The 19,172-nt window shown below is 44.7% G+C and overlaps 1 protein-coding gene across 7 annotated transcripts in view; it reads left to right on the plus strand.

The window, feature by feature from the left end:
- The window catches only part of PSD3 (pleckstrin and Sec7 domain containing 3), a 1,004,314-nt gene that overhangs the window by 785,804 nt on the left and 199,338 nt on the right, over positions 1-19,172 (plus strand). For all 7 annotated transcript variants that reach the window (XM_063919992.1, XM_063919993.1, XM_063919994.1 and 4 more), the window contains one exon: positions 12,874-12,917. In XM_063919992.1, the coding sequence (XP_063776062.1) occupies positions 12,874-12,917 (44 nt within the window). The remainder of the gene's footprint in view (positions 1-12,873; positions 12,918-19,172) is intronic.

The raw sequence follows: 19,172 nt of genomic DNA on the forward strand, positions 1-19,172 counted from the left end.
GCAGAATTGCGGACTCGTCCGCAGTTTCTGCCAAAGGTGGTGTCATCTTTTCATTTGAACCAACCCATTGTGGTGCCTGCGGCTATTCGTGACTTGGAGGATTCCAAGTTGCTTGAAGTAGTCAGGGCTTTGAAGATCTATGTTGCCAGGACGGCTGGAGTCCGGAAAACTGACTCGCTGTTTATCCTGTATGCATCCAACAAGATGGGTGCTCCTGCTTCAAAGCAAACCATTGCTCGTTGGTTCTGTAACACGATTCAGCAGGCTCATTCTGCGGCTGGATTGCCGCATCCAAAATCAGTGAAAGCCCATTCCACAAGGAAGGTGGGCTCTTCTTGGGCGGCTTTGCCGAGCTGCTACTTGGTCGGGTTCAAACACATTTGCAAAATTCTACAAGTTTGATACCCTGGCTGAGGAGGACCTGGTGTTTGCCCATTCGGTGCTGCAGAGTCATCCGCACTCTCCCGCCCATTTGGGAGCTTTGGTATAATCCCCATGGTTCTTACGGAGTCCCCAGCATCCACTAGGACATTAGAGAAAATAAGAATTTACTCACCGGTAAGTCTCTTTCTCGTAGTACGTAGTGGATGCTGGGCGCCCGTCCCAAATGCGGACTTTCTGCAATACGTGTATATAGTTATTGCTTAACAAAGGGTTATGGTTATGTAGCATCGGTTGAGTGATGCTCAGTTGTTGTTCATACTGTTAACTGGGTAAGTTTATCACAAGTTGTACAGTGTGATTGGTGTGGCTGGTATGAGTCTTACCTTGGATTCCAAAATCCTTTCCTTGTAATGTCAGCTCTTCCGGGCACAGTTTCCTTAACTGAGGTCTGGAGGAGGGGCGTAGAGGGAGGAGCCAGTGCACACCAGATAGTACTGAATCTTTCTTTAGAGTGCCCAGTCTCCTGCGGAGCCCGTCTATTCCCCATGGTCCTTACGGAGTCCCCAGCATCCACTACGGACTACGAGAAATAGAATTACCGGTGAGTAAATTCTTATTATCACTGGTTACCAAACTTTACCAATCAGCTCCTATTATTTATTAAAAATAACATGACAGTAGCTGATTGGTTGGAGCACCATTTAAGATTTGTAACAATTGATAACGAAAATATCACTTGCTATTACGTATGCTCCTTAATCTGATTGCTGTACAGAGTGGGATGTCATAATGAGCCAATTGGTTTCAGTCAATATTTTTTTGATTAGAACTTGTGACATTACGGAGGTGCCAATAATTCAAGTGAAACTGGACGTTCAGTATGTGGCTTGGACGACTTTGGATTAAAATGACTGTACTATTATACAAATTATGCCCATGTGCACAGCCTGTCTGCTGTAAAGCCAATTGCATATATAAACTGATATGGTTTTATATATGCTTAATAAATGCAGTAGTAAATATTAATAGTATCTTTTGTACTGGGAACACCACTGATATGGTTTTATATATATGCTTAATAAATGCAGTAGTAAATATTAATAGTATCTTTTGTACTGGGAACACCACTGCTGTAAAAAGTTAATGCTGAGCATCTACACCTGCCGTCCTGACTCTCCTGCTGGCTCTTTTTTTATGTTCCTCTTACAGTATACATAAACTTCTGAATAAAATTCAAAGTTCTGAGCCTTTCCTACAAGTCCTTCATTAACATCCTTCCCACCTGTATTTCTAATCTGACACATAAAGTCTTCTAGTTGCATGCCACGTACTTCTCCAACGTAGCTATCTTTTTATATGGCTGTCTACTACACCTCTCTCCCAGACTCTCCAGTGCCATAACAATCCATAAAAGGTCCCTAATGGCTCATTTCTGCAAAGAAGCCTATACATCTCTCTGCTCCATCACTATTTTTACAGCAGCTGAGCCAAGCAGTAGCCTTAAGATTTCTTTGTTTTTCTTATGCTGATCACCTTAATATACAGTTTGCATAATATATTGGCACTTTATAAATAAAGAGTAATAATGTAACACTCATTTATATTTTCTTGCAGTGTTTTAGTACAGTATATGTTTTATCAGGATTGTATCTGGTCGTAATCAGTGTAATAAAGATTACAGTAAAGTGACTGTAGTATGCATTGCATAGAAGATATGATTAGCATTGGTGATGTTTATGGGAAGCAAGGTTCAGAACCATTGATAATAAATTATATTGCTAATGTAACCCTAACTGTAAAGTATAGGTATATTATAATGAGACACCTAGGGGTATATTCAATTGAAGTCGAAAACTGCCGTCTGTTGGAAAGATGGCAGTTTTTGACTTTTTTAGGTCGGAAAGGGGTTCCGACCTATTCAATATACCCCAAAATTATCCGACAAGTTGGGGAATTCGACTTGTCGGAAAGCATGTGGATTGGCAGAATAGCCGCCGATCCGCGTGCTTCTGTCGGAAACGAGTCCAAATCCAGGCACTGGATGCTGTTTATGTCATGTTGACACTCTTTTCTGTGGCTCCATCACCTCCTCGAGTGGCGCTGCATACGCCCGCGCCCTGGTTGCCGGGTACTTGCAGCGGAGGCACTCTGGTCATCAGGCACACATTCCCGCTGCTGCACTCCTGGATCGCGTGGCCGCACTTCAGGGAGGAGGTAAGAGGGTCCCCCAGGTGGGACCCGCTGAAATCGCGATCCGGTTGCGGTCCCAGGAGACAGGCCATGCCACTGGCATGGACACTGTGGCCGTGCAGGGACCCCACTATATCCACAAGGGCAGGGAGCACAGGTCGTATTTACTAAAATCCGTTTGTCATAGGCTCCATAGTAACAGGTGGTGAAGTCCAGCATAGGGGATAAGGCTCTGACCTGTAGCCTCTCCCCCAGCCCCAGGCGCCATCTACATCAGGTGTTCCTGCCCTGGAGCTGCATCTCTCTCTCTCTCCCTCACTCCTTGTCAGCATTTGGGCGCCATTACACAGAGCTGCGCTGATTCTGGGACTGCTGGGCACTGTCTCCTCTGTAAAGCCACCTGTCTCATCAGCGCTGTGCTTTTACAGTACACTTAAGTATTCCAGATGTCGTTTAGACAGTGTTCATTAAGAACAAGTGCACCTCTATATGAATATTTAGTACAAGTATTCTGTGATATACATCCAGTTTTTACTGTGCATTGCTATATCTGTATATCTATATGTAGTATTACTAGTCCAGTGCAGTTTTATTGTTTATATGTAATCATTTCTGCATTGTACCTGTGACTGTATGTGCCTATAGCTGCTGTGTGGTTGCTATTCTATGTATCACACATATTGCTATCCATATATTCTGTACCCTGGGGGGGCTAAGTACATCAGGTTCTCATATACTGTATAGTGTCCCACAGGATATACGGTTTTGTATTTTTCACTGTGTCTTTCAGTCACCTCACACCGCTTGAATCCTCTGCTGGTGTTCTGCATGTGCGGTCATAACACAGGGGGTTATTCTCTGGTAGTGTGTTTGTCTGGCTATATTGGACTGTTACACCCTAAGGCTACATTCCCAATAATGTCTGCTACACAGGGCAGGAAATCCGCAGACGCTCCTGCATCATGCAGTGCTGATGTCACGGTTTTACCTGAGGAAAAGATTTCAGCTGAGGGTTCAGGTACTGGGTGCCCTGCACCTTCCAGTCAGTCTGCAGCACCTGTGGCAAATCAAGACCCACCTTTGGCTGCTTTTTCAAATATGCTGACTACGCTTGTAACATGACTTACGTCTGTGGGACATCCTGTGCCATTACAGCACACATTGTCCCTGTAGTTAATCAACCATGGGCAGGGCCGGATTATGACTATGGGGGGCCCAGGGCGCTCTTCAGTCAGGGGGGCCCCTAATAAAGAGGCAGGCAGAAGAAGACACACACACACACACACACACACACACACACACACACGGTGCAGCACTCCAGGCGGATGTAATAAATATTATAGCAGCGGCATGTATTTGGTAACGTTTCAGTGCCGTTTATAGGTGGCACTTTCGTCGGGCACTGAAAAGTTGCAAATATATGCCGCTGTTATAGTGTTTATTTCAGCCGCCTGGAGTGCTGCACTATGTGGGGATATATGTGATCCAGAGTGTGCGGGCACCCGGCGCTGATGGCTTTATTCTACAGGGAGAGCCGGACACCTTGCTGTGATGTGTGTGTGTGTGTGTATGTGTATATATATATATATATATATATATATATATATACATACGTGTGTGTGTGTGTGTGTGTGTGTGTGTGTGTGTGTGTGTGTTTTTTATAATTTGTGCGTTGGTGCATGTCAGAGCTACTTACTGAGGGCATCTGCTCCAATCCACTGCCTCCTCTTCTAGATACTTGGTATTCGATGTCCGAGCCTTCAAATCTGCAGACATGTAAAAGTACAGAATCCTATGAATGTATGAACCCTAGCACTATGTCAAGTCGGGCCAATATAATATGTCCCAGTTGTTACCACCAGGAGACACATATCTGCATTGCATGGATAGCCATGCAATTTCGGTAGGTGTTCCTGGGAGGTGATTGGATAGTGGTTAATGGCGGTAAACGTGTCAATGTCAGGGACTGCGTCATAAGACGCAGTTCCATTGGCACTGGCAGCCATTGGCACTGGCAGCCATGATCCAATGGACATTCTGAGCACCAAAGGGATTCTATAATGTCTGATGGTGTAACCGATGTTTGATCAATGGCCCGTCCTCATGCACACATCGACAGATTTGCATTACAGCTGGTGGACGTCACATAAGGGCGCCCATCGACTGCGGCATTAGCATAAAGACGTAGTAGCAGCTGCTGCAGCTACTGCAAATCCACCCACCTCCAAATCAGGCTCAAAGGGATTTTCAATTACCCCGAAGAGACATCGGGAGTAAAAAAACCCTATGTTTCTTCGGGTGCTGTGGTTGGGCTATTGATTTAGTCGGCCGGTAAAAAGTGCATTTTGACCCGAAAACACACAGGTTCAGTGAAACCTGTGTGTTTATGGGTGAAATAGCCCCGCTGTTATCTGGGACTTTGCTTTGCCTGCCGGAGGCAGGTGAAACAAACTCCCAGACAAGCCGCGGCACGCGCTGGCTTATCGAGGCTAATTAGATAGCCCCCGGAGGCGATACAGTACACCCGACAGCAAGTCGGGGTAATTGAATATCCCTTTCAGTATTAATATAAGCCCACCCCATCACCCAGATAACAGTACTATACCCCCATAATATTAATACACCCCCACCCCAACCCACCACCCAGATAACAGTAATATACCCCCATAATATTAATACACCCCCACCCCAATAACAGTAATACTGTATAGTCCCCATAATGTTAATATACCCCCATCCTCTTAACATAACCCCCACATATAACATTAATACAACCCCTAGACTGCATTAATATACCCCCCTACACTACTCCATATACTTACCTCGGTAGGAAGTAGGCTGCCTGGTCTCAGACTCTCAGCAGACTGCGGAGCTGGAGCTCATGGGGAGGAGAGACAGACACAGATAGGGTAGAAGAGAGTAGGAGAGGGAAGTGGTGGAGACTAGAGCAGGATAAACAAAGATAGAGGAGAGAAGGGGCGGGGCTTCATGGAACATAGGGGGCGGAGTCTCAGCGGGGGGGGGGGGGGAGTGAGTAGAGGCATCCTCACCTCAGCCCATTGATGACAGCGAGAGATGACCAGTTCAGCAGCTGTGACTGGCTGCTGCACTGAATGCTGGCCCCGATGACAGCAGCAATGCAGCAGCAGAAGCTGCGTCATCTTGGAGCTAAAATGAAAGATTCCTACGGGTCGTCCAGGGGGCCCCTGAGATTTGGGGGGCTCAGGGTAACGTACCCCCTGGGCTCCCCCCTTAATCTGGCTCTGACCGTGGGTGGATACTCTGTCAACTCAGTTACAGCAAATGAATCAGTCCCTGGTTAAACAAAAACCTAACCCTCGCCCGACTGGGACCAAGGGGTCATCTAAGCGGGCTATTTCTTCCTCACAATCCACTAATATTTTGGATGATTCTTCAGATGAGGAATATACTAATCCATTAGATGCTGATACAGCCGCTTCTGATGAGGAATCTACAACACAGGTTGATGATGAAATTGATCTTCCTGATACGTCTAAGAAACCTGATAAGTTTAAACATCAGAAGGTTACTAAAATAGTCTTGCCACATTCTGACATTTTAATTGACATACGTCAGGAATTCTGGGCTTCTCCAGGAAAGAGATTTTCCCTGTCTAAAAAGATGCTAGATTGTTATCCTGTCACCTGCGGAGTTGAGTAACAAGTGGGAAACCCCACCACCGGTGGACTCGCATGTAGCCTGTCTTGTGGTGTCATCTACTCTGCCTGTCACCACCGTCACCTCTCTGAAGGAACTGACGGATAAGCGTGTGGAAGGTTGCTTGAAGTCTATTTACACTCTTACAGGTGCTGTTCATAGACCCACTATGGCGGCCTCCTGGGCTGCTAAAGGAATTCAAGCATGGCTTCAAGCAATCGAGGAAGAGCTACCTCTGAATATTTATGACACTGCCAGACAATATCTGTCATATATAACCACAGCCTCCCACTATATTCAGGAGGTGGCCTCTGATGCGGGCATTATGGCAGCCAAGGCATCTACTACGTCTATCCTGGCACTCCGGATTCTATGGTTACCGTCCTGGTCGGTGTACCTGGAATCTAAAAAGACCTTGGAGGTGCTCCCTTTTAAGGGAGATATACTATTTGGGGAGGATCTGAACAAGATTGTGACTGACTCGGCGTCGTTTCTCCCAAGTACTAATCCTTTGGCTCCGAAGGCAAAGAGTACCACTTTTCATTCCTTTCCACCTCCAGGTAAAGCAAAGGGTCTGGCGTACCCAAGACAGTCTCGCATTCCAAAACCTCTAAGCCCAAACCTAAACATTCCTAGGCCACCCGTCAGCCTGCTTCCAAACCAGACAAGCCTGCTGCATGACGGGTCGGACCTCCCCCTGGGGAACCCAGGGTTGGAGGCCGACATCTGCAGTCCACCCAGGTATGGTTAAAAACCACTTCACACACCTGGGTGCAGGAAGTAGTCTCTCACGGGTACGCAGTCTCCTTCAAGAGATGTCCCCCTCACCAGTTCTGCTCCACGGTTATCCCTTCGGATCCGTTAAAAGTACAAACTCTACATTTGGTTGTACAATCCCTCCTGGACACGGGAGCGATAGTGTCGGTACCTCTGTCTCAGAAAGAAAGGGGATACTGTTCGATGCTGTTTCTGGTTCCAAAGCCGAATGGATCCTCCCAGCGTATACTCAACCTCAAATCTTGGAACAAATTTGTCAGGGTGTCCACATTCCGTATGGAAACCCTGCACTTTACTGTACTGGCTTTCGAACCCAAGGATTATATGGTATCCCTGGACATACAGGATGCTTACCTACACATACCTAGTGCCATGTCACAACAGCAATATCTGCGGTTTGCTATTGGCAACCTACATTATCAATTCCAAGCTTTGCCTTTTGGACTGACCACAGCTTCTCGGATCTTCACCAAGGTCATGGCGGTCATGATGGCTCTTCTCCGCCATCAGAGTATCAGATTCCTGCCTTATCTGGACGACTTGTTGATCCTGGTGAACTCCCCAGAGGTTCTCCTCCATCATCTGGAACTGATGGTCCAATTCCTTCAAGTCCATGGGTAGCTCATCAACTGGATGAAATCCTCGTTGGTCCCTGCTCAGAGCATGGTGCACCTGGGGGCGTTACTGGACACACACAACCAACATTTGTTCTCGTCTCCAGAGAAGGTCCTGAAACTTCAGGACAGAATCAAACGCTTCCTCTCTCGCCCAAGAGTGTTGATACACTCGGCGATGCAAGTGCTAGGCTTCATGGTTTCGGCTTTCGACATGGGAGAGTATGCTCAATCTCATTCCCGCCCTCTGCAGAGGTTAATCCTTACCAAGTGGGACGGCCTGCTTCACCGGTTCAGGTCCCAAATGAACTCCTTGACTCCGGAGGTCCGTCTGTCACTGAGCTGGTGGCTACAGGGCCAACAATTTAGCAGGGGTCGTCCCTTCCGGATCTCCAACTGGGTCCTCCAAACGACGGATGCCAGTCTGCAGGGTTGGAGTGCGGTGTTGGAGCAACACTCTCTTCAGGGTCGGTGGACCAGGGAGGAATCTCTCCCGATAAATATTCTGGAATTGCGGGCAGTGTTCAATGCGCTGAAACTTACCCTGTCTCTGGTACAGAACAGGCCTTTTCAAGTACAGTCAGACAACGCCACCACGGTGGCGTACATAAATCATCAAGGTGGCACTCGAAGCCGCATGGCAATGATGAACGTGTCTAAAATCCTTCAATGGGTGGAACGCCATCTGCCAGCCATATCGGCAGTGTTCATTCTGGGAGCCCTCAACTGGGAAGTGGACTTTCTCAGTCGTCAGGACGTACACGCTGGGGAGTGGAATCTTCATCCAGAAGTCTTCCAACTCGTAGTGGACAAGTGGGGCCTACCAGATGTAGACCTGATGGCGTCTCAACACAATCACAAGGTTCCGGTTTTCGGAGCAAGGACAAGGGATCCTCAAACAGCATTCGAGGACGCACTGGTAATTCCATGGAACTTTCGGCTGCCATACGTGTTCCCTCCAGTGTCTCTTCTGCCCAGGGTGATACAGAAGTTTAAGCAAGAAGGAGGAATACGGCTTCTAGTCGCTCCAGCGTGGCCCAGACGGCATTGGTTCTCAGACCTGCAGGGTCTCTTGATAGAGCGTCCTCTTCTACTTCCTCAATGCCCAGACCTTCTCGTTCAGGGCCCTTGTATCTACCAGGACCTGGCATGACTGGCTTTGACAGCATGGCTCTTGAAGCTTCACTCCTGAGGGCCAAAGGATTCTCTGTGGTGGTCGTTCAATCTAGGTTGAAAGCCCGTAAACCGGCTTTGCCTCGGATTTATTATAGGGTCTGGAATTTTTACTTCACCTGGTGTGCTAATAAGAATTACGATGCATACAAGTTCAGCACTGCCAGACTTTTGGCTTTTCTACAACAAGGCCTAGACTTAGGCCTTCGTTTGGCCTCCATCAAGGTGCATATATCTGCCTTGTCGGTGTGGTCTCAGATTAAAAATTGCGTCTCTTCCTGACATTCATACTTTCACTCAGGGTGTTTTACGGATTCATCCTCCCTATGTCCCTCCTGTGACTCCATGGGATCTGTCTGTTGTTTTGAATGCCCTGCAAGAGTCTCCATTTGAACCTCTTGAGTCAGTGGACCTTAAATGCCTTACGCTTAAGGTTGTTTTTCTGTTGCCTATTGCCTCTGCTAGGAGGGTGTCGGATTTAGGAGCTTTGTCCTGTTGTCCACCCTTTCTAATTTTTCACAGTGACCGTGCAGTTCTTAGAACTTGCCCTGGTTATCTACCTAAGGTGGTGTCATCTTTCCACCTTAATCAGGAGATAGTGGTTCCGGCCTTTATCTCTCCTGGTTTGTCCTCCAAAGAGCAGTCTTTGGATATGGTATGGGCTCTACGTATCTATGTGGAGAGGACTGCCTCCATCAGGAGGTCAGACTCTCTTTTTGTCCTTTTGTGTTTTCACAAACGTGGCTGGCCTGGAAATAAGCAAACTTTGGCAAGATGGATTAGAATGGTGATTGCACAAGCTTATGCGCAGGCTGGGCTCCCAGCTCCTGCTGCTATTAAGGCCCATTCTACTCGGTCTGTTGGACCTTCTTGGGCGGCCCGCCGTGGCGCATCCCCGGAACAATTGTGCAAGGCGGCTACATGGTCCTCAGTGAACACGTTCATAAGGTTTTATGCCTTTGATACTTCCGCCTCCCTGGATGCTTCCTTTGAACGCCGGGTTCTTGTGCCCGCTACATTGCGTCCACTCCCATGAGGAATTACTTTAGGACATCCCCGATATTATTCCCTGTGGAATACCAGTGTACCACACTGCAGAAAAGGAGATTTATGGTAAGACTTACCATTGTTAAATCTCTTTCTGCGAGGTACACTGGTTTCCACAGGGCGCCCACCCTGAAGCACTTATCTTCTTTGGGTTTGTATGGCATTAGCCGCTGGTACCTTCTCCTGTCGTGAGAATGTGGTTCCATGTGGCTAACATCTACCGTCACTATTGTACTTAAATCTCGGCAATGCATATAAAATAGCATAGATGATACTTATATTACGATGAAGTCCTACTCTAAGGGGTAAATTATTTTACTGAAGCTCAATTTCCATAAATTTCCAATTTCCATTTTTCTATATCAAATTTATGAAAATTAATCTACTGTAAATCAATGTTGTTTCCAGTGCTAAAACACATTTACAGATTTGTCCACTTACATCTAGCCTCCCTGCACGTTGAACAGCCCTTCTAGTACTTGGTAGCGCCAGGCATCTTTCATGTGACTTTTTCCATTAAAATGCATTTTATTCTCGAAATGATGAGAATAGGACGCACAAGAATTAAAATGATATACAGCATGCCTATATTCTGTTTGCGACCGCGGCTGTATCTGCATACGAAATGCTATGCTACAGTCTTATCTAGGAAAAATGGAAAAAGTTGCATGAAAAGATACAGCCGCAGACACACACAGAATAGTGTCACGCCACATACTGTATCATTTTAATCAGCAGAGTCTGCTTGTGCGCATAGCAATGTGAATAAGATGCATTTTTTGCAAAAACAATGCCCGATGCTAATGGAGTTGCACGTACCTGTTAGCTCACTCACGCCAGACATCTCCCACTGCGTGGCGTATTGAGGCAAGAAGTATGAGGACACATCTGTACTAACATTTAAAAATCATCTATTAGTAAATGTGTGTTTTAGCCCTGGAAACACAACATCATCAATTTTCATTGATTTAAAAATGATGGAAATTGACCTTCCGTAAATGTACCCCTAAGTATCCCCTGTATATGTAGGACACCTAACGCAAATGTTCTTTTGGAAAGCTTCTCTAAAACAGAACAAAAAATTAAAAATAACAGATAAAAACCAATAGTGTAGTACTTTATAGGCCATATTCAATTACAAGGGGTAATTTACCGAGTCTGGAAAAGTTTGTAGCGGGCCTATTCAACTTTAGCTCCTTTTCTTTATGTGTTAAATTACCGCTAACACGCATTAACCCATACAATCTGGGATAAATTCCCCAAGCTATAAGTTAACAGGTCTGCCGCACTGCAATCAGGGCATTTAACATAGATTTCTGTTCAAGCCTCCAGAGGCTCAGGCAATTGCATTTGCGTACTAACATGAATTAGGCCCTTTGTGTTAAACGAGAGATTAAGGGGTATATTTACTAAAGTGCAGGTTTTTAGAAGTGTAGATATTACCCATAGCAACCAGTCAGACCCATAACTATTATCTTCTAGAACATAGGTTCTCAAACCCGGTCCTCAGGACCCCACACAGTGCATGTTTTGCAGGTAACACAGCAGGTGCACAGGTGTATTAATTACTCACTGACACATTTTACAAGGTCCACAGGTGGAGCTAATTATTTCACTTGCGATTCTGTGAGGAGACCTGCAAAACATGCACTGTGTGGGGTCCTGAGGACCGAGTTTGAGACACTGTGTTCTAGAAGGTGCTACAGAAATGAGAAGTTGCCATGGCCAACATTTCTAATTCTTTAAACCTGCACCTTAATTAATATAACTCAAAGCTGTAGGGTAAAGTTAGCCTCTCATCTCATCTATTTATTTTGTATTATTTGTATTTATTTCAGTTATCAGATTTATATTTTGTTATATACAGTACATGTAGAACAGTATTGGCATTGACTGACAAATCTGTTGTCTTGTTCTACATCTAAAAAAATCTATTGTACATCATTGATGTGCAGTGAGGTACTGTAAATGGCTGAGGAGGCACTGGTTAGTATCAGAGCCAGAATTACACACATTGTATGAGCCCAAGGGTTCATGTTGGCATTATACACAGGTGCAGCAGTTTATACTGCTGGAAATTTAATGGGTTGTGATCAGAGATGTGCAGACAAGGTAGGCAGGGGAGGCAGTGCCTCATCTGTCATATTTCAGTATACTCCAGAGTTTTGACTAAAAATGAGTAGAATAATACAAAGAAGAGAATTATAATATCTTCTAGTATTTTTATATCATTTTTATAGGCAAAACTCTGGAGTATGACAGGGGAGGCGCTGCCTCACCTGACCACACTTCACAGCAGTACCTGCCTTTCGTAACGAATACCTCTGTATCAAAGCCATGAGGACAAGAGCATGCCATGGCTCACCCATTCCTATTGATGGAGAAAATATACTGTATGAACATGTACAATATAATTATTGTATGATATACAGGTTGAGTATCCCATATCCAAATATTCCGAAATACGGAATATTCCGAAATACGGACTTTTTTGAGTGACAGTGAGATAGTGAAACCTTTGTTTTATGATGGCTCAATGTACACAAACTTTGTTTAATACACAAAGTTATTAAAAATATTGTATTAAATGACCTTCAGGCTGTGTGTATAAGGTGTATATGTAACATAAATGAATTGTGTGAATGTAGACACACTTTGTTTAATGGACAAAGTTATAAAAAATATTGGCTAAAATGACCTTCAGGCTGTGTGTATAAGGTGTATATGAAACATAAATGCATTCTGTGCTTAGATTTAGGTCCCATCACCATGATATCTCATTATGGTATGCAATTCTTCCAAAATACGGAAAAATCCCATATCCAAAATACCTCTGGTCCCGAGCATTTTGGATAAGGGAGACTCAACCTGTATTTACTGTATATGGCTATTATACATCAGTGAATGCTTATTTATTATGTTATGGAAAATACATTGAGACTAAAGAAAGTAGTTAAAATCAGGTAATGTAGGTTTAATAACTAACCTTTTTTTGTTGTTTTTTTGATAGGCTCTGTACAACTCTATCAAGAATGAGAAGCTGGAATGGGCAGCGTAAGTCCAATTTATGCCTATATATTAAATGACAATAATGCTACAGTATGTCCATAAAGATTTGGTTTTCTTTATTCCTTAAAACTGTTATTGCTAAAATTTATGAGAGTGCTAAGATATCTGCAGTCTTCCTAGCTGTCCATATGTTGTCCATTCGTTGGTGTTTCTATAATGGTGCACACGGTACCCTGGGTTAAGGGGGGCCCACACCGCATACCCTGCATCCATATAGTATACTTACCCCTCTGGAGTCCTGTGGCAGAGGCCCTGCACTGCAGACACAAATCACTTGGAAAATGGCCACTGCATGCGGACTGGAGATGTCCCGTGAAACAAGCGTGGGTGCCCTGTATCAAAGATGGGTGCAGATTGCTTGGCAGCTGTGTCATGGTGTTTTATGTAAAAAATGCCTCCTGCCGCTTCTATGATTTAACATCAGATCATCTGCGTGAACATCTGAGCCCTAAATAGCTGCAGACAGTCACTCACCTGACGCCCAACGACTCGGGACACAATCTGCACATGTGTAGTATGGGTCATGCGCATGTGCAGTTGAACAAACATCGGAGATATAGGTACTGTAAATGATCGTGTTTGTGTACATCTCTGAATTAGACCCCTGGAATCCCTCCCCAATGCCTTCCTCTGCATTACCTAATAGGGATTTATGAGGATGATGGATTGAACTTTATAGACATTTTGATCAGCATAACTGTGCTGTATATCATTTAAAATATAAAATCTTTTGCAGCTATCATGCACAGTTATTTGTACCAATATAATATATTTTATAATTACCGTATATTTTTCCAAGAATGTAACACTTATGATTTGTAAGCAGCAGCAGTATATGCACAGCAATGGGATATGGCTATAATTCTTGTTTGGAAACTCCTGGTGCAGATGGCCGGTTTTATATGCAACCCTCTAGCTTTTTTAATTCTGTGCCTTTTGCTCCTCGAAAATACTGTACATGATGAAATTTAATTTGTAGAATCCAGATTTTCTCTTAAATGAGCTGTGACACCTAGTGCATATAAATTGGAAAGTTACTGTAGTTTACTGTTTATCGCCTGATTGTGTATCACTGTGGTAGAACTGAAAGAGATTATTGAATGTTTCCAGCAATTGTGTTTTTAAAGCATATTGGTTTGGCACCATATATTTGATGGCTCAAGGTGTTCTGATGAATTTGTTTCCAGTAATTGTAGTCAAATATGTTGCATGTTACAGAGAGCTTTCCAAAATGGTGTAACGAATGAAGGGAAAATAGTCACAAAAAAACAAAGACACAAGCAAAATAGTAACATCCACATGGTGCCAGATCAGGCATGCTGCCATTGAGGAACCTCTTCTCGTGCTCCAATGCAAGTCTTGTAGAAAAGTTCAGACTGCACATGGAGCTTGCTTGAGAAATCCCTGTAAATCCTGTTTTAAGAATACATTCAGACACTACGCACAATGGGCATCACTCATAATGGTTGTAGGGTCTGCAGTGCACATAGGCTCCTGGGTCCAAGAGGGCCCACACCTCACACCCTGCACCCATATAATTATACTTAACTCTCCAGAGTCCCACGTTGGCTGGCGATGCAGACCGAAATCACCAGGAGATTTGCACATGCGCAGTTGGGAACTTTCCATGAACACAGCATGGGCGCCCTGTTCCTGGAGACCTGTGTGTGTGCAGTAGACTGTGGCACAAAGGCAAAGTCTACTGCATTGCCAGAGAGGAGGTGCCAAGCATGGAGTCTGCACACAGGCCCTCATGTCTCTTAAGCCACCCCTGGCCTGATTCTGAGGTGGGAGTAAAGAAAAAAGGAGCAATTAACTGTGCATCTAGACAAACCATGTTGCATAGCAAGGTGTGCAAATACATTTATGTTTTTGCATGCAGAGTAAATACTAGCTGCTTTTCGTGTAGTCGACATATGCAGCACAGCTTTATTTTTACACGCCAATTTAGATTTGAGTTTGGACATGCTCTCTCACATCTAAATCCCTCTGCACATGGTACATCTGCCCTATCTGGTGCACAGTTACTTGCTGTTTTTGCTTTACTCCTCAGAATCAGGCCTGATTATGATTTGAAAACTACAACGTCTGCATCTGGGGCACATCTGTGCCACTTTCAGCATCTTTAGATGCTCAAATACCGCTCAGTGTATCTAGGACTCACACCATTTATGAACCTTATTCTGAGTCAGATGCTACAGCGTCCGTGTATATATCTTTTGCAATTCCCTTGGTGTACTACCGTGTGTCTGAATGTGCAAGAACGAAGACACCCTCTCTCTGCATCTTCAGGGCTGAAATTCTACTCGGTGCATCTTTAGATGTGACTATCTGTCGCACCATGAAAGCATGCATCGACCCCTTGCTAGGTGCAGATTCTCCATTAGAGTATGGCCTCCTATGTACACGGTTGGATACTATTGTTACACGCCAATAAGACTGACCATCTTCGGGTATCTGAATAGCCACCTCTCAGTCATCACCCAGGAACGCCCAGCACATTTGCAATACATTTGTGGGTTCATGCTTCTTAACCATTACTGCGCACACTGTTTGACACATGTACTTTGTGACTTTTTTTTTGCAACTTAAACGCATGTGCAGTTTAAAAACATTGCCCATTTCCATGGATTTGTGTCCAACACAGAATTTGGCCCAGTATGTGCATTTATGCTGTCTGTTATCTTTTTCTTGCAAATACCTTGTTATAATCACTCACCTGGTATGGTCGCATAAGATGCGACGACACCAACAAGTGCCTTATCTGATCTTGTCGCACAGGATGCAACCAATCAGATATACAGAGCTTGTAGCTGCAGGGAAACTGCACCCTCCCCCAGTGATTGCCGTGTTGCCGATCACTGATCGTTCAGCACAGCTCTGCAGGACCCTACACCCAGCGGCTGCAGACAATGGAAGCCGTTGGTGAAGTATAAATTTACCCCATCTTGCACCCCCACCCCCAGAGTGTTCTCGGTGGCTGCTCGGCTGTTAAAATGAAAGTCGCAATGTTCCCAGTCTTCTGGTGGTGCAGACCAATGTTTTCAGATGTTTGAAAAAAACTAATATTTTTTTTACAAATATAAATATATATATATATATATATATATATTGTCAGAAATAAGGAGAGCGCACCAGTGAATAATAATAAAAGGTAACACTTTACTGTGTAAATATCCACGTACATGAAAGTTAAAATAGATGCACTTAGCCAGTTCTCCGATAACTGCCGCCTCGGACTGAACCCTCTGCTGGCGGAGTACTTTTCACGGAGAAGACGTCTGCTCTGTTCCAGACGGGAGACCGACTTCGTCTGCAGATGCAAGCCACGCCCAACGCGTTTCGTCACTCAGGGACTTCGTCAGCTCCTGACGAAACGCGTTGGACGTGGCTTGCATCTGCAGACGAAGTCGGTCTCCCGTCTGGAACAGAGCAGACGTCTTCTCCGTGAAAAGTACTCCGCCAGCAGAGGGTTCAGTCCGAGGCGGCAGTTATCGGAGAACTGGCTAAGTGCATCTATTTTAACTTTCATGTACGTGGATATTTACACAGTAAAGTGTTACCTTTTATTATTATTCACTGGTGCGCTCTCCTTATTTTTGACATTATTTAGAAACCCCCAACTCCTGGCAGGAGTGGATGAGGGGGCACCACATGAGCTAACAAACTCTGGACTCACTACAGTGTGCGCGGATCAAAATTCTACATATATATATATATATATATATATATATGTGTACACTGCGCAAAAAAATAAAGGGAGCACTTAAAAAACACAATGTAACTCCAAGTCAATCACACTTCTGTGAAATCAAACTGTCCACTTAGGAAGCAACACTGATTGACAATCAATTTCACATGCTGTTCTGCAAATGGAATAGACAACAGGTGGAAATTATAGGCAGTTGTTCTGGAGGTGGTGACCACAGACCACTTCTCAGCTCCTATGCTTTCTGGCTGATGTTTTGGTCACTTTTGAAAGCTGGCGGTGCTTTAACTCTAGTGTTAGCATGAGACAGAGTCTACAACCCACACAAGTGGCTCAGGTAGTGCAGCTCATCCAGGGTGGCACATCAATGCGAGCTGTGGCACGGAGGTTTGCTGTGTCTGTCAGCGTAGTGTCCAGAGCATGGAGGCGCTACCAGGAGACAAGCCAGTACATCAGGAGACGTGGAGGAGGCCGTAGGAAGGCAACAACCCAGCAGCAGGACCGATACCTCCGCCTTTGTGCAAGGAGGATCAGGAGGAGCACTGCCAGAGCCCTGCAAAATGACCTCCAGCAAGCCACAAATGTGCATGTGTCTAATCAAATGATCAGAAACAGACTCCATGAGGGTGGTATGAGGGCCCGATGTCCACAGGTGGGGGTTGTGCTTACAGCCCAACACCGTGAAGGACGTTTGGCATTTGCCAGAGAACACCAAGATTGGCAAATTCGCCACTTGCGCCCTGTGCTCTTCACAGATGAAAGCAGGTTCTCACTGAGCACATGTGACAGACGTGACAGAGTCTGGAGACGCCAAGGAGAACGTTCTGCTGCCTGCAACATCCTCCAGCATGACCGGTTTGGCAGTGGGTCAGTAATGGTGTGGGGTGGCATTTCTTTGGGGGGGCCCACAGCCCTCCATGTGCTCGCCAGAGGTAGCCTGACTGCCATTTGGTACCGAGATGAGATCCTCAGACCCCTTGTGAGACCATATGCTGGTGCGGTTGGCCCTGGGTTCCTACTAATGCAAGACAATGCTAGACCTTATGTGGCTGGAGTGTGTCAGCAGTTCCTGCAAGACGAAGGCATTGATGCTATGGACTGGCCCGCCCATTCCCCAGACCTTAATACAATTGAGCACATCTGGGACAGCATGTCTCGCTCCATCCACCAACGCCACGTTGCACCACAGACTGTCCAGGAGTTGGCGGATGCTTTAGTCCAGGATGGGAGATCCCTCAGGAGACCATCCGCCACCTCATCAGGAGCATGCCCAGGCGTTGTAGGGAGGTCATACAGGCACGTGGAGGCCACACACACTACTGAGCCTTATTTTGACTTGTTTTAAGGACATTACATCAAAGTTGGTTCAGCCTGTAGTGTGTTTTTCCACTTTAATTTTGAGTGTGACTCCAAATCCAGACCTCCATGGGTTAATAAATTTGATTTCCATTGATAATTTTTGTGTGATTTTGTTGTCAGCACATTCAACTATGTAAAGAACAAAGTATTTAATAAGAATATTTCATTCATTCAGATCTAGGATGTGTTATTTTAGTGTTCCCTTTATTTTTTTTGAGCAGTGTGTGTGTGTGTGTGTGTGTGTGTGTGTGCATATATATATGTATATGTATGTACATACACACACACACACACACACACACACACACACACAACCAAACAGACTGGCGGCACTCCTGGGTCTTTCAATAAAGAACACATTACATCAAAATTCCAATGTTTCGGGGGAATAGCGCCCCCTTTGTCAAGGCATGATGATAAAGGGGCGCTATGCCCCGAAATGTTGAAATTTTGATGTGATGTTTTGAAATACACGTTTTCTTGATTGAAAGACCTGTGTTTCACACAGAGGGCACTGGGGCAAATTATAATTTTTATTAAGGAGTGCCGGACAACATTGTATTATATACTGTATATATTTATTTATTCATTATTATTATTTTATATATATTTTTTATTAAATCATTTTAGATAAGTTTAAATACATGTTCTTCACCTAATTCACTCAATAAAAAAAATGAAAATTTCTGAGCAGTTTTTGGAAAAACTTTTTGCCAGTTGTTGCCAGTGGTTAGGCTAGGACTACAACTAATGGAAGCAAGAAGTTGAATATTATGGAGCACTAGTGGACGGTTCACTTTTTATATATTTTATTAAGTTATTCAGAATGTGTCTTACAATTCTTATCACTATGGTGTGCAGCTAAAAACCAGCAAAATAGTTACTATTATGGATGGGGGTGGGGGGCGGGATTAGAGAAACTCTTTGGGCTTGATGCATAGTTATATAGAAATTAGGAGGATGTGCTCCTGTATTGCATGCAGGGAACACAAATGTATTAGCCTATATGCAGAGCTGGATGTATCTTGTGGTGTACCTCCCTGTGAACGGATGGTTCCGTATGAAAGCCCTCGCCGCCTCCCTGCCCCAGTCACAGAATGGAGTTTAGGTCACACGTGACCTGGCCAATAAAAGAATTCCCGCTTACCGTCAGTAACTGCCTGTTACTGACG

The sequence above is a fragment of the Pseudophryne corroboree genome, chromosome 1 (genome assembly GCF_028390025.1).
Source record: "Pseudophryne corroboree isolate aPseCor3 chromosome 1, aPseCor3.hap2, whole genome shotgun sequence".
NCBI classification, from domain to species: Eukaryota; Metazoa; Chordata; class Amphibia; order Anura; family Myobatrachidae; genus Pseudophryne; species Pseudophryne corroboree.